The sequence below is a fragment of the Ochotona princeps genome, chromosome 9 (genome assembly GCF_030435755.1).
Source record: "Ochotona princeps isolate mOchPri1 chromosome 9, mOchPri1.hap1, whole genome shotgun sequence".
Taxonomy (NCBI): domain Eukaryota; kingdom Metazoa; phylum Chordata; class Mammalia; order Lagomorpha; family Ochotonidae; genus Ochotona; species Ochotona princeps.
Genome location: NC_080840.1, coordinates 17,856,629 through 17,872,766, shown reverse-complemented (window position 1 = coordinate 17,872,766; position 16,138 = coordinate 17,856,629). Strand labels below are relative to the sequence as shown.

The 16,138-nt window shown below is 37.8% G+C and overlaps 1 protein-coding gene across 1 annotated transcript in view; it reads left to right on the top strand.

Moving 5' to 3' along the window:
* Positions 1 to 5,494: 5,494 nt before the first annotated feature.
* COLEC10 (collectin subfamily member 10) overlaps positions 5,495 to 16,138 on the top strand; it is a 37,143-nt gene continuing 26,499 nt past the window's right edge. Inside the window, exon 1 of the mRNA XM_004580699.4 lies at positions 5,495 to 5,702. Within this exon, the coding sequence (XP_004580756.1) occupies positions 5,555 to 5,702 (148 nt within the window). The 5' untranslated portion in view covers positions 5,495 to 5,554. The remainder of the gene's footprint in view (positions 5,703 to 16,138) is intronic.

Genomic DNA, 16,138 nt, shown 5'->3' with positions numbered 1-16,138 from the left:
AGTGTGGCTCCACATGGGTTTAACACTTGCAATTCTCAGCAATACATGAGGTGATAGCAAGCTACTAGATATTAACAGGAAGATAAAATAGTGAGACACTTCATTTCCCGTCTTTATCAGAATGCTAATAGTGAGAGAAAAATATCATGTTAGATGAATGAATAAAATTTTCCAACAAGGAAAATGACATATGGAAAATGAGAATCATGATCTTTCCACAATTTATGCCCTTTTTAATTCTACCATGCTGCTTTTAATTCTAACCGCTGTCCACTAATACCAAACTCCACCTATATACATCAGCACATAAGTGATTCCTACAACGAAGTAATCAGCATATGATATCTATACATTTCAATAGCCACCAGAAACACATTCCACAGAATCAAAGAAGCAGGGGAGAAAAGGCAGAGTTATACAGAGAAAAGAACAGGCAGAGAGAGAGAGAGAGATCTTCATTTTACTGGTTCACTCCGTAAATGGTTGCCATAGCGAGAAGCCAGAAGCTTCTGGATTTCCTAGGTGGGTCCAGGGGTCCAAAAACTTCAGCCATCATCCTCTACTGCTTTCTCCAACCCAAAGTGGGAAGCTAGATCGGGCTACCAGAACATGGACTGGAGCCCATAAGGAGTCCCAGAACCACAGATGGAAGTTTAGTGCGCAATACAATTACACCAGGATATCTTTGAAAAGCTATACTTTGTAGACAAGATCATAAATCATTAAAACAAAGACAGATGCTATAAAGCAGGAAATCCTAGCAAGACTGACCTATAGTGTACTCTTGATAAAATTTGTTGAATAAATTGCCTTCATTATTATCAAGGTTATATGTGTTTTACAATGGCTCAATATATACCAAACATTCAACAGAAAAGTTGAAAGGTTATTCATATATATATATATATATATATATATATATATATATATATATGTCATCAACTCAGGAAACTGAACCAGAAGAAAAAAAAATGCAGTTAATAAATCAATAAAGGACTTAAATATACAGTTATAAATATATAAATAAAAGATTCATTTTATTTTGCTTAAAAAGAGTTACAGGGTGAGAGAGACAGAAGAAGGAGAGATGTTTTATCTGCTGATTGGCCGATGCAACTGCCTGAGCTGGTCTGGGCTGAAGCTGGGAGCCGAGGTAGAAGTCTCCTCTGGGTCTGTAATATGGGTGCAGGGGCCCAAGGACATGGTCCCTCATCTACTGCTTTAGCAAGTGATTAGCAGGGAGCTGGATCAGCAGTGGAGCAGCTGGGATTCAAACCAGTGCCCATAAGTCAATTTCTCAACAATAATACTAGAAATCAGAAAGGAATGAAACAATATTTTTATATCTCAAGGTGAAAATCATTTCACCTGATGATTTTATATCTAGCCAAAATATCACATGCTTTGATGATAGAATTATTGAACTTTCAGCCTTGCGATCTCTAAAAAATTTATCTGCAGTTCATTCACTTTTAGACACTACTAGAGAACACACTATATGAAAATAGTGAATAAAACCAGGAGAAAAAGATGTGGATACCAACAAAAGAAAAATAACTTGTGATACAGACTCCTAGATAAGCGTGATGAGAAGGTTGAGGACAAACAGCTCCAGAACAAGCCATTCTGTCAGGCTGGACCAATACGCTTGAGGCCTTATGAAAAGACATTGCTTTAAAAAAAAGCAATAGAAATTAATTAGTTTACATTCCCACAGAACTGACAAATCTAAGAAAAAAAAATGGGTACTTATGGTGGGATTGGTACACAGTAAGCTATGCCAAAGTAAACCAAACAATTATTAAGCTTAGGAAAAACATAATTAGTACAAGAAGTAAATTGTCACCCTAATGCACCATGTATCTCAGCTGTGAATAAGAGAAACAGAGCTATTCTAATATAAATACTAGGCACCATATTAAAGTTGTATTCCTAAGTTACAAACACAGAGAGAAGTAAAATGTGTTTGAGGGAGAATAGATAGAGAGCTAGGAATTAGAGAGAAATGTTTACCATGCATGGTAAGTAAATATCTAATTGGAAAAACCACAACAAGAACATCAGGTTGTTATTTTGAAATATAGAGAGCATAAATGAAGAAGCAGTAAAATTATTATTAAAATACTTCCTTTCTTGGACACAGTCAGCAGCAGGAAGACAGAGCAGGACGCTTCTACTTCTGCCTACTGAGCCTGTGAAAACCATTTGATTTCTTAAAACATATGCTTTTATGAATCTGAAATTTGAAATGCAAAAGAAAAGTGTGTGCCTTTGCATTTTGCCTCCTAAATATGAGTCAGTTTAAAAAAAAACTTTCTTCAAATTTCCATTTCTTACAGAGTACACTAAATTCAATTAGTGCAGCAGAGAGGACTTCAATCCAAGAAGGTGCTTATGGAACTGGCAAAGCCAAACCCAAGCCCACAGTTGAGTTACATCAGTTTGCTGGAAGTCTCTTGTGGAGATGATGTTGTCTTTTTGTGATTATCTTCTTTTAACTGAAAAAAAGACCTCTCCTTCAGGATATGCTTGTTGCATAGCCTGCATTTTATTTCCCCTCCAGATAGCATCTAAGCTGAATGCAAAATAATTAAAATGTACCAGAACAGATGCTGCTAGGTCTCTGTCAGGCACTGAGCAAATGTTCTGATACGTCATTTCTTCCAGTAACAGTGTGAGAATAGTGCAAGAATGATGTGTGTTTCCCAGGGCTGCCATTGCAAATTACTGCAAAGTTGGTGTCTTAAAAGAAGAAAAATACATTATCTCACAGTTTTGAAGGCCCCGGTTTGCAGTGAAGGTGTTGACAAGGCTGAGGCAGTGGTAGAAGCCGTAAGGGAGGACCCCTTCCAGCCTTTTATAGTATTTTGTGGTTGCAGCACCGTATCTTAGCTTGCAGCTGCATGACTCCACTGGCCTGCCTTCACATGTCCTTCCCCCCTTGCAAGTGCCTCTCTCCTCGGCAAGTCAGTTACAAGGGTAGTTAGATTTAGAGTCCATTCCTATAAGATGGTATCATCCTGGACTCTTAGCTTCATCACATCTGGAAAGATCTTTTCAGCAAATCAGGTCATTTTTCCAGGAGGCAGAGATTGGGATGTGCACATATCCTTGATCGCTTTTCTAGGCCAGAAGCAGGGAGCTGGACAGGAAGCAGCACTGCCAGGATTAGAACCGGTGCCCATATGGGATCCCAGGTGCATGCAAGGCGAGGACTTTTACTGCCAGACTACTGCATCAGGCCCTATCTGTATTGATTTTAAAAATATATGGGAAAACGGACAAGTAAAATATTCTGAAAAACGATGTTAAGGACTATTTTTCACTTCAAATTTTGAGAATGGATTTCTATGTATAAATGCAGTTATTCTGTTTTTGTTGTATTCCAGAGAATACTTACACGACAGAAGAAGTGAAGTACACTCAGAGTAGCTTTGTGACTATTGAAATTGAGTGATTGCTTGTATGTAATTTATATGGCTGTGACAAATGTGGAATTTGCTGCTTCTAACATCATTCTATTAATTTTCTCTATTTTCTTATCACTGTTAACCTGACAAATGAATCCACTTTGGACATTTTAAGCATGTATGAAAATTAATGCATTTTCAGAGCTTAAGATTTATCCTTAGGGAAACAAAATAGTATTTTTAAAGCAGAAATTCCTGCAAGTAATTCTTATTTGACTTTAACTGTTGAAGAATAAATGTTCCTGTATGAGCTGCTTACCTTTCGTGAGCCCCAGCTCCATTGCCTGCAAAATGGAAGGATCACTGTATACGCCACTGGGCTAATTTGAGATTTACAGAAGATAAACTTGGCAACAGCCCTTAGTTTGTACACAAGGTCTCTTTGATCAATGTCCATTCCTTTCCCTTGCTCTTAATTCAGCCACTGTAAGAAATTAATGGATTGGGATCCCGTACGATGACTCAGTGGCTAAACCCTCACCTTGCACATGCCAGGATTCCATATGGGCTTCAGTTCATGTCCTAGCTGTTCCATTTCCAATCCAGTTCCCTGTTTGTGTTCTGTCATAGCAGTAAAGGATGGCCCTAAACCTTAGGACCCCACACCTGCATGGAAGGCCTAAACAGTCTCCTGGTTCTGGGCTTCAATCAGCTCAGCTCCAGCTGTTGTGGTCACTTGAGGGGTGAACCAATAGATGGATGATCTTTCTCTGTCTCTGCTTCTCTCTGTAAATATAAATAAATCTTAAAAAATAAACTAATGGGTTGAATCATGTTCCTCTGACACCAAAATAAATCTGTTGAAATTCTGAGCCTCATACCTCAGGAAAACTTTTTTTTAATTAAACCAGCAAGACTTACAGGGTGTGTTGTAGCAGTAGTGCTAGTTTTTATTATTCAGATTGACCACTGCTTATGATGGTAACATCTCTTTGAGATAATTATTTAGCAATTTTTGTTGGGATATGTAAGGTCCTTCTTTTACAGTTTTAAAGAAAATAAATTCAAAATCCCTTCTGCCAAAATCTTAGTTACTATGACTTTTAAAGAATGGAGAAAACCAGGAGCCTCTTAAAAGTTTGTTATTCTGGTTCTACTTTTCAAATATCTTATTAAGCCTGAACTAGTAACGCAAGTTACAGGATGGTGGAATAGGCAGACTGAAAGATAAATTTCAATCTCTCTGTGCCTGTATCATATCTACACAATTTACACCAAATCTGTACTAAGAATCGTAGTATTAAAATTTCCCCAACCCATTATAAAAAATGAACTCAGCATTGCCACTATCACCCTTTTGATAAACTATCATGTTAATCCCTCTTACATGTTTTTGTTAAGAATAGTCTACTACGCCTTCATGTATTTTGGGCAGTTGATACCCCTACCCCTTTTCGCCATAGCTCTTCAAATAAAAATGTTTCCATACTTCAGAATATCTCCTTGGGCTAGTGTGCCAAGTGCAACTTTTAGGCCAAAGGTCAGAAACATTTTTAACATTCTTAATACATATTGCCTAATCATTTTACAGAGAAATTGATTATTCTGTCCTTTTGAGTTCAGTCCCATGATAATTCATGGTAGCAGGAGGAGGAAAGCAAGGTCAGAGAAGGCATTGGAAGTGTTAGAACTCAACTTGCATAAGCAAGTAATGTACATTACTTTTGAAAAGGTCAAAGACATAGCATGTGGATAAGTGAAGAAATCTCTCATTCACAGCCTTCCTGGAGCTCAGAATTTAAATGCAACATAACCTATTAAATTGTCAGCCCAAGTACTGAGTAAAGACATCTCTACCCTCTCTGCTCTTGGGAATGTTTCTTCTGATAGGCACTCTGAGTGTTTAGTTCAGAGATAATTTAAAATAAACTGCTGTCAATTGAAAATAAACAGTCTGGACAATGTATGGTCCATTTGGAATACTGAGAAAATAAACAATCCACGATATATTTCTTGCTTTTGTAACCTTTTTGGAATGTGTGCTTCACATACTGCCCTTTCTTCCCCAAAGCTGAAGGTTTGATTTAAAATAAAGCTACCTAGTTAGCGTTTCTTGGAAACCCCTTTCTGAGCATCCAACAGCAATGAATGGCTTCGGAACCCTGCTTCTACGAAACCAGTTTATCCTCCTGGTGCTATTTCTCTTGCACATTCAGAGTCTGAGTCTAGACATGGATAGTCGCCCCACGCCAGAAGTTTGTGCCACGCACACAATTTCACCAGGACCAAAAGGTGAGGAAAGAAATCAAGATTCTTCATAAATCTGGCCTCTTCCCACATTTCTTGGCCTTGTCCTAACTGACAATCCCTCTCCTCTCTCTCCCACTTCCATTCTATTCTGGAAAAAAATCTGTGGGTTGATTCTTATTTAAAGTCTTTTCATGTTAGGTGGGAGAGTTGGGGATGCCAAAACCACTGGGGAGGAATCTAGCCAAATCTACCCAAGATCTGGAGGAATTTCCTCTTCCAGAGGATGTCTTTCTTTAACAGCATCTGTACTTTTTTTCTTTCTTTAAAAGAATGTCTCTGTTCTCAAATAGTTTTTGTGCTACTGCTTTTTCATACTGATTCTGGTTAAGCTATTTAAGCGAAAGAAAAAACAAACAAAAAAGATTCAATAATGTAAGAACCAAATACTTATTTATCTCATAAATGAATTGGTTCTTGAGTTCCAATGAGTAGGATAAGATAACTTTGTCAATGATTTAGAAAGTAGTACATAAATGAGCATTTCTTTATTTGAAAGTGAAGACTTTGATGCCATGCGCCTTTTGCTGAAGAATGCTAGCATATTTCAATTTTTGTTTCAAGTAGAGCCAAGGCCCAAACATGCTTTAAGCAACTAGTGGATTAAAACAGAAATCTTGTTTTCCTGATTTCAGCTCTTACACTTTTGTTCTGAGAGTGGTCACTGCAGTGCAGATTTGTGCTTTCATTAGGAATTCGTGCTATGTTTCTCCAGGCTATAGGGTGGAAGAATTGCAGCTGCTTAAAATTTTAAGCAGAAAACGAGTCTTTCCAAAAAAAAAAAAAAATCAAATGTACGTGGCCCTGTGCTTGTCAGTTATTTAAATGTGCATTGCTTAAAGTGCATTTTCTTCATCAGTGAATTAATTTCCCTCTAAGATTGCAATCCAAGTTTTAACCTTTGATACCATAAAATAAATGCAGAGAGGAACAATGAGACCTTACGGCTTCCAAATAATTTCTTGGGTGAGTAAATGAATAATGTAAGGGCAAGCATTCAAAAAAGAACAGTTTCTATTAGAAATAAAGTATTCACCAAAAACTGTTACTGGAAATTTTTTTTTTCAGAGCGGGTAGCAAACTTGCCTGATTCCTGGAGTCTTATGAGGAATGCTGAAAATTTAAGGCTTTCCTTGAGTGTGCAAGTGGGAGAATTCATTTGAGAACAGCGCTGTTTAAACAATTTTCTTTGCAGAGACACTGCAACTTTCAAACTGCAAGAAGATGGACAAACATGTTGGTGTTCAAAGAATGCTTAAAATATGATTCATTTCAATCCAACGGTCTGTTTATTCCAGCTCAGTATATTAATACTGTGCTTATTAAATGGCAAATACTATCCTAGGCACCAGAGATACATTACAGAACATATATGAGTGTCATGAGCACTGAACAAATTAATAATTTAGGAGGGGAAATGAGGGCCCCAAGAGATTTTCTCAGAAAGTAGTTATTGAGTCGGGCACATTCAAGGGAGAGGCAAAGCTTAGTAGAAAGAGAAGAGAAAATGCATAGCATGTGCTTGGTGGGGAGGATCTCATTAATTCCCACTTTTGAGGATTTTATTAAGTCCAGGTTAAAAAAAAAATCTTAACTATTTTCCAGAAAACAGCCAGGAATATACCTTTAAATTGGAAGATATGCTTAATGTTTCCTTATCATTTCATCAGATGCAATAAGTATTTATTGAATACCTGCAGGGTGGCCGTCAGGAATCCTCCTATAATGTTTCTTCACCTACCACAAAGCTCCTTCCTTGCCTGTTACGATTTCAAACAATGGAGACCTCTCTAACTCTCTTCTTTTGGCCATGTGAATGATGAGATGATTCAAGCCCAGCTGATGTAAGGCGAGACACTGCATATTCCCCAGGCAAGAAGGACCCGGGTTTCTCAGAATTCTGAGTTTGGGAACCAAGTCTACTGTACACTCTGGTGTGGGTCCTGCTGATCTTTCTCTAGAAGTTGGGAATTTCTGTTTCAAAGAGATTCTAAGTCCTCTTAAGAAAGATTTACCACAATTCTGGAGTGTTCTGAATTACAATAAGCCCTAGATATCATGTTAGATGTTAAGAAAAGGTACTTAGTGTGGCACTTGCTGCTACATGCCAGGCTTGGTAGTGGATTGAAGATTCTTGCGCTCAGCATCCAATGAGCCTGATAGTTCACTTGGTAAAGTGCCTTACACCTGCACATAGAGTGACAGGAGTCCCTTCACTTCTGCCTTCCTTTTGTGTCAAATTTGCATGCCAAAAACAGACATGGTACCTTCTGTCAAGATGTAAACTGCTCTCTCTTCTACCTCATTTCTTTATTAATATTAGAACAGTCCCAACCCGCAACGAGGCAGAATTATGTTCTTAACAAAATGAAGAAACAAATCTTGAGAGACTAATTTATGCTTTTGTCCACTAGTTCTCCCTTAGATGAAACTGATCTCTGTTTCTCTTCATGACTAATAACCCCTCCTTAGTACATAACAACACTGCAACTTCACACCCAGAGACTTTTACTGGGAAACAATTAAAGGAATTTCCCAAAATTCATTTCAGAGAGTGGACCAAGTAACTTAGCTAGAGTAGAAGGCAAAAAGCCCATAACAAAATTAGAATATGAAATCATTGACAATCCACGGACATTATCTTTTTGGAATTAATTACCAAATGTGACTTACTGGGAAAAGACTAGACTTGAACTGTTTGATCTTCAGCCTGACATTGTATCTGTTTTGCTTCGATTTCTTCATTTGCAAAACGAGCATTATCAGAAACTTGTTGTAAAAATGGTGTAAGATACTCAATATAAACCTTAAGCTACGTAGACGTCCTAAACAAACCTTTAACACACTTCATTATTCTTTCCATTAAGACTGTTCAGGTGCACTTTGGGAAATAAGCACTTTTCCAGTTATCAAAACTTCTTTATTGAAAGGCATTATTTTCCTCTCTCTATGCCTGAAATTTATTATTTATGTTACTTGATAGGAAAACAATTTTTTCCCTTACCTTGGTGTGGTTCTTGAAACAACTTATGTGAAATTCTGACCTCTAGTGGTCAGAACTTAAAAGAACAATGACAGGAAATTTCAAAGAGAAATGTTGCAAGGATTTCAAAACTGTGTCTCAAAACAATATATTGTATATTTTATGAATAACTGCAAGAGAGGAACTGAAGGTCTGAAAACATGAAGTGATGATCATGGGATTGAAATGTTAATTACCTTAATCTGATCAGTTCACATTCACATTTCATAGTTACTGAATTGTCTTACAAAACAAACATGGACATTTTCTTTGTGTTAATTAAAACTTTTAAAAGGAGTTTAAGTGGCTTGAAATGCTAACTTCATGGGTTAATACCTATGCTGAAATATTACACTGCATCCCACAAATATGTCCAATCATAACAATAAGTTTTTTTAACAGTAACTTGAAAATAGTTCTTCACATAGTTTTCACAATTGCTCCATGTGAGTGCAATGTCTTTAAGCATAAACACAAGGTGGGTGGCGCCATGGCAGGGCAGGCCAAGCTTCTACCTTTGGTGATGGCACACCCTATGTAAACCTGTTCAAGTCCCAGAGGCTCTATTTCCAATGCAGCTCTCTGCTTACAGCCTGAAAAGGCAGAAGAATACAGCTCGAGTCCTTGGGCTCTTGCACCCATGCAGGTGATCTAGATGATGCTTCTGACTGCTGGCTTCAGCCTCAGCTGCTGTGGTCACCGAGTAAACCAGTAGATGGAAAATCTCTCTCTCTCCCTTGCTCCCTCCCTCTGCGACTCTGCCTTCATATAAAATAAAACAGAATAGAATAAAATAAAACAAAATGCTTTAAAAAAAAAACAAAGCACAGGGAAACAATTCCCATTAAGCCAAGTGCATATAGTGTATATGCCCCAGGTCTCGCAATAGGTGTAGCCATACACCACAAAGTTAACCCCCAACCTCTCAAGGTCAAGTGTTATGCAGTGACATCCACGAGTTGTAAGTCAGACTCAAGCAAGACAGATCACAACCCACTTAGAAATGAATGGGATAATACCTAAGAATAAAGAGTTCATACAACCTCATTGTACTGGGAACTGAAAGTGATGATGTATTTCATCTTTGAGAATGAACTTTATTATTAATTTGTTTGGAAATTAGTGATAATGCACACTTTTGTTTGCTTTGGATTAGCGAAGGCACTTTTTCTATCTATGGCACTTTTGGATATATGGCCTTCACATTGATTTTTCTCTTACAGCTTCCTCGATGCACACTGCCCTGGTCTTTCACGTCTGACTCAGGAAATTTTCTGTTGGTGCTCCCTTCCCCTACTTCAAGTTTGCCACAAATCTTACCACAAATAAGGCCTTCTCCTCCTTGAGCTCTTAAGATTTGTTTATTTTTATTTGGAAGGCAGATTTGCAAAAAGAAGGAGAGACCAAGACAGTGAGATATTGCATTCTCTTGTTCACTCCCCAAATGGCCACAACAGTCAGAGCTGAGCTGATGCAATGCCAGGAGCCAGGATCGTCTCTCAAGTCTTCCAAGCAGGTACAAAGGCCCAGGGACTTGAGTCATTCTCTACTGTCTTCCCAGTCTATACGCAGGGAGATGGATCAGGAGCAAGGCAGCCCATATGGGATACTGGTTCTACTGCAGAAGGACTAGCTTGTTGTCACCATGCAGCCCAAGCTCATAACTTTAAAATCTATGCATGGCTGGTATCATGCCTCCATTTGAGCTCCAAATCATGTCCCAGAGATCTGGACAAGGGTCCTTGCTCCTGGCTTTGGATCAGCTCAGCTCCGGTTTTTGTGGCCATTATCTCTACCTCTTTATAACTCTGCCTTACAAACAAAAATGAAATAAGTCTTTAAAAATGAGAGAGAGATTTGTGCAGTAGACCCTGTGTGCCTACTTCTATACTATAGGTCACGATTCCCAAAACATTTTATTAATTTCACAGAGTAAGATTTCTTGTGCTTTTTTGTATGTCTATAGCCAATCGTAGGTTGCAAGTTTTGTGAAAGAAAATTTTGTCTATATTGTGAGTATATTTTTCTAAATATTTAACTTGTCTGATCCTTGACACAATTTCAGAAATATCTCTTAACTATGTCCTACAATTCCTAAAAAATGAAGCACATTTTCTCAAAAACAACCTGTTTCAAAAGGCCGTTGTGCAATATATCTCTGACGAGGAGGCAGGAAAAGGCTCTGTCTTTCTGAGCAGGTGACAACAATGACAGCCTCTTTCAAAAAATGGAGCAAGGAGTGCCCTTCAGCAGACTGTGCTAGAATTCTGCAATCACTTTGAAGTTCAGTTATCTGAGGCCTGTGTTTGGTGCAGCAGGCAGGTCACCATGCCAGGGCCTAGCATCGTGGCACATCAGGTGAAGCTGCCATTTGCAGTTCCAGCAACCCATATGGTCAGCAGTGCAATTACTGCAGCTGTGATTCCAATCCAACTCCTTACTGCTGTGCCTGGAAAAGCAACAGAAGATAGCCCAAGTGCTTGGGCCACTGCACTCAAATAGGAGACCTGGATGAATCTCCCATTTCATAACTTTGATCCACGCCAGCCTGACTGTTTCAGACACTTAGGGAATGAACCAATGGCTAGATTTCTCCGACTCTCTTAACTTTGGCTTTCAAATCAACCAATAAACCTTTTTTTTCCCCTCAGGTATTAGTTTATTTTGTTTATTTATTTATTATTTTTAATTCATTAATTACATTGTATTATGTGACACAGTTTCATAGGTACTTGGATTCTCCCCACCCCTCCCCCAAGCCCTCCAACCATGGTGGATTCCTCCACCTTGTTGCATAACCACAGTTCAAATAAACCTTTTTTGAATTCAATGCACCACGTGAGACATCTGCTATCCCATATTAGAATTTTGATGTTCAAGTTACTGCTTGGCTACTGGTGACAACTTCTTGCTAACATGTATCCTACAAGGCAGTAGGTGATAGCTCATGTAGTAGAGTCTCCACCACTTATGTGAGACCCAAATTGAGTTCCTGATGCCTGATTTTGTCTGGATTCAGCCCCAACTGTTGTGGGCATGTGGCATTCCATATACGGAAGGTTGCTCCCTCTCTCTGTTACATAGGACCATTTATTTTCATATCATCTGTTTATCTTTGGCTTGATGACAAGAAATGCTTTACTAAGATCATGGGGGAAAGGAAAAAATCTAGTCAACCCAAAGACAATCGGGGATATCATAGTGATTAAAAAATAGTTTACTTGCTAGTTTCATTACAAAAGTCTTACCTATATTCTGGGCCATTTATCTTTCTATCTCTCCTACATAATAACTTAGCTTTAAATCAGGCAGGGACCCAGTAGTGGGGATTTGCGTATTTGAATGCACACAGACAGCTAGGAATGGAAGTTTAACTGCTCACCTGGCTATGTGAATGTAAACCTCCAAGACCTCATTTTCAAAGTACAGATACTGATATTTCCCACCTCAAATATTTATTTTTAAAATTAAAACGTGTTTGGCATACAATTGAGTCATAATTTCTTTCATTAACTTCCACGGTCATTTCTTTTGTTACTAGTCACCATTAATTTTTTCTATCTCCACATCCACAAAGGAGTGACCTGAATTAAAAATAGGAGATGAATTAGGGATAAGAGGCATTTTAGAGTAAAATTGATAAATTACAATGAGTTTTAAACTGTGTTACACTGCATTGGGCACCCAGAAATTAAGGTCCACGGGTGATCGGAAACAAGCATTGTTAAGCATCATTTCTTTAACAAAAGTTGATCACCTGACTCATGGAGTTGACTCAAGTTTTCATGTTTTATTTCGTTTTGTGTTGGCTATCCAAAACAACACTGCCATTCTCACAGATCATTGAGGATTCCAAGTTATTACTCACACTTAGCAGCAATGCTATTTCATTTCTTTAAATTTGTTACTTCAATTTTTTGTATTGGAATACATCTTAAATAGAATATTGTACGTTACATCTGGAGCATTATAAACATTCCAATGCCGGAAGCACACATCTCTGAAAGAAAACCACACATCACACAGGATAGTGCAAATTTGCTCCTGGATTCTATACTTCTTCCCAGTGCGTTGCTTTATAGAAGCAAGTCACTTAACCCCAGGATGATGGAATTCTCCTAGGGTAGATTTCTATTGACTCTGCTGAGAATACGTTTTAATAATGAATGATACTTATGGGCCAAAGAAAACCTGCCTAATGAAACTTACTGTGATTTTTCAGTAAGTGCAATGCAGATTTCTTCACTCCCTTCTTCTCGGTTACACTTTCAGTGACGGCAACATACCTGTACCCCCAAGTAGTAATTCTTTAAGCCTAAGGAGTCTGTAAATACAGAATGAATTCTTAGTCATTCAAGTACGAAAGACCATGAGATTCTTGAAATGCTCACTTTTTCATTTTTTTTTTCTGGAAATAACTGAAAGGAAAAGAAAGTTCAGAGATTCTGGGAATTTTGTTAAAGTGATGATTATGCACATCAATCCCATGAGCATCATGTCAATATTAGTTGTTATCATTATTCCACTGAGATTATTGTTGGATAAGTTCATCACAATATCTCCCCTCACGTATTATATTTCCATGCATTTGTTTCACATGTTAATTTTGAATATTTTCATGTCATTTTATTATTTGATGATTCATCATGGAATCTGAAAGGATAATAAAGAGCAATATAGAGACGAGTAACAAAGCAACCAAAGTTTCCCTTTAGTAACTTCTTTTTAAAACCTTCTTCCCCACCTCTCAGACCACCACACACAGATTATATATTGCCCAAGAAAGTGCTGTATCTCTAAGAACCCAACACAGAGTTGGTATTATGTAAGCATGGGGTAAACATTTGTTAAACGACTGAACAAGTGAGCAAATTACAAAGGTTTGAGCAACACTATACAATAAAGTGTAATTACTCACACCATAAGGACCTTATACTCTAAAAGTAGTTGGCATTAATACACAGAATATATTAATACAAATGTGTAATTTAGAGGCTAGTGTTGTGATGCATTCAGTTAAGTGACCTATATGAGGGTACCCCCTTGGAGTCCTGGCTACTTTTTTTTAAAGACCTTTTTATTTTCATTGGAAAGGCAGATTCACAGAGAGAGATACAGAAGGAGTTCTTCCTTTCACTGGTTCATTTCCCAAGTGGCCGCAGCAGCCGGAGCTGAACCAATCCTGAGCCAGGAGCTTCTTCCAGTTCTCCAATGTGGATGCAGGGTCCAAAGACTTTGTGCCATCCTCTGCTGCTTTCCCAGGACACAAGCAGGGAGCTGGGTGGGAAGTGAAACAGCTGGTACATAAACCAGCACCTATACGGTATCCTGGTGTATACAAGGTACATTGAGTCACTGAATCATGCCAGACCAGCCACTTTGCTTCTAATTCAGCTTTTTAATAATACAACTGAGAAGACATTGGAAGATGGCCAAAGTACTTGGGAGACCAAAATGGAGTTCCTGGTCCTCACCATAAGCCTAAACAAATCCTGACTATTGTGACCATTTGGAGAGTGAACCAGCAAATGGAAGGCCTCTAGATCTCTCCTTCTCTTTGTAATGCTCTGCCTTTCAAATAAATGAATATATGTATACTTAAAGGCACATTTAAATGTTATTTCATGGCACTAAATAGAAGATAGTAACAAAAGAATCAGATGGCGAATTTCCAGGGAAATAGCCATATCAATGAATTCAAGCAAATTAGATTTCAAATTAAAACAAGGATCATGTGCAGAATTTACAAAGAGGAAAAAGAAGCACAATTCTTTCTGCAATGTTTGCGTTGCACTTTTCCAATTAAAAGAGTATTTCTTGGTGATTGTAACATGTAGCATATATTAAAATGTGCAAAATATAACTGAATAAAGAAAAAGTTAAAAATCTCTCCTCTACAACTCTTTCCTTTTTGGATTCAGTTCTCCCAGGTAACTATCATCAATGGCTTGTTATTAGCAAAATTCTGTCTACTTGCACTTATCGTTTTTTTCTTTAAGTGGTAGCATATTACTACCTCAAGAGACATTTTATATACAGTGTAACATGGAGCTAAGAATTTCTTATAACTCATTATTTTAATCAGTTTAATATTGTATATCTATTACAACTTTAATCATTAGAATATAATAGTACTCATTATTTTTTAATTAGCCCCATGATGATAAGATAAAGACAATGGCAGTAAAAATTGAAAGAATTAAAAAGAATGGATGTAAAGATGGACTTCCAATGAAACGATTAAACATATCTTGTCAATAGAATGTTGACTTTATTCCATTGTCTATATCTACAGTGTCGGGATACACTTAAACAGAAGGATGGATTCGTGACTATTGCTGAGGAACTAATCTATTGCTACAAGATTGGGGAAAACAGTGGAGGGGGAGTGAGGAAAGGTGGAAGGGAAAATCCCTCAGCCGAAAGAACCATGTCATGAAAAATAAAGAAGGAATAAAATAAAATTGGAAAAAAATTATAAAAATTGCTTGAAAAAAATAAGATGAGCATGAGGGCTTATTTAGGTATTTAGCTGGAGAATTAGCAGATGGATGGCATGAGATTGGGAGACAAAGGAAAATTACAAGACGAAATGAAAGTTTGGGATGCAGGCATCAGTGTAGATGATGGTTTTTGCGATTACCTGGACTATCTTACCAGGGCATGCAACAGCCCACTGCTAGAGACTTCTCAGCAGACTGAAGTCAGTGAATTAATCAGCCATTATTTACAATGACAATTCAATCAATCATAAATTCATTTGAATGGCAATTAGGCTCACATTTATTCATCTTGTCTTTTGGATGATACTTCTTTTACTTCAAAAGCAATTCTTGAGTAAGCACCTAGTATTCTCAGGCTGTTTCTGGTGCTGGGAATACAAAGAAAACAATCTATCATTGAACTGTTTTACTTTCTACGACTCATTGTGGAAGGTGCTATGATGCTGAACAGAGCATCCTTCAGAGAATGAAATCAGGCACAACTGTGGAAGAGTAGGATGGAGCAGTGGAGAATGCCCTGAGAAAACTTCCTGGTAGGGAATGTGACAGATGAACTGGAACCCTAAGGAGTATGTAGTGCAACTGAAAATAGAAATCCACCTAAACTTTTTGGGAGAGAAAATTGTGCACCAGCTTGCTTTAATATAATGACACTTTTTTTATTTTAGCTTATTCTTTGCACACATCTTGAGATACAGGGGTATTCTGGTGAAGTTCAGCTCAAGAGATTTAATCTTTCCTTAGACTAGGAGAGAATTTTAGATGTGAACATGTTGAATTAGGTGTTTTCTCTATTGTGCTCTCATAACACCAACTCAGCATTCATCACAGCAATGACTGTACTCATGCCCATCTTCTCTTGAGCCCCAGACCTCCTCAGGGGAAGCAATTATTCT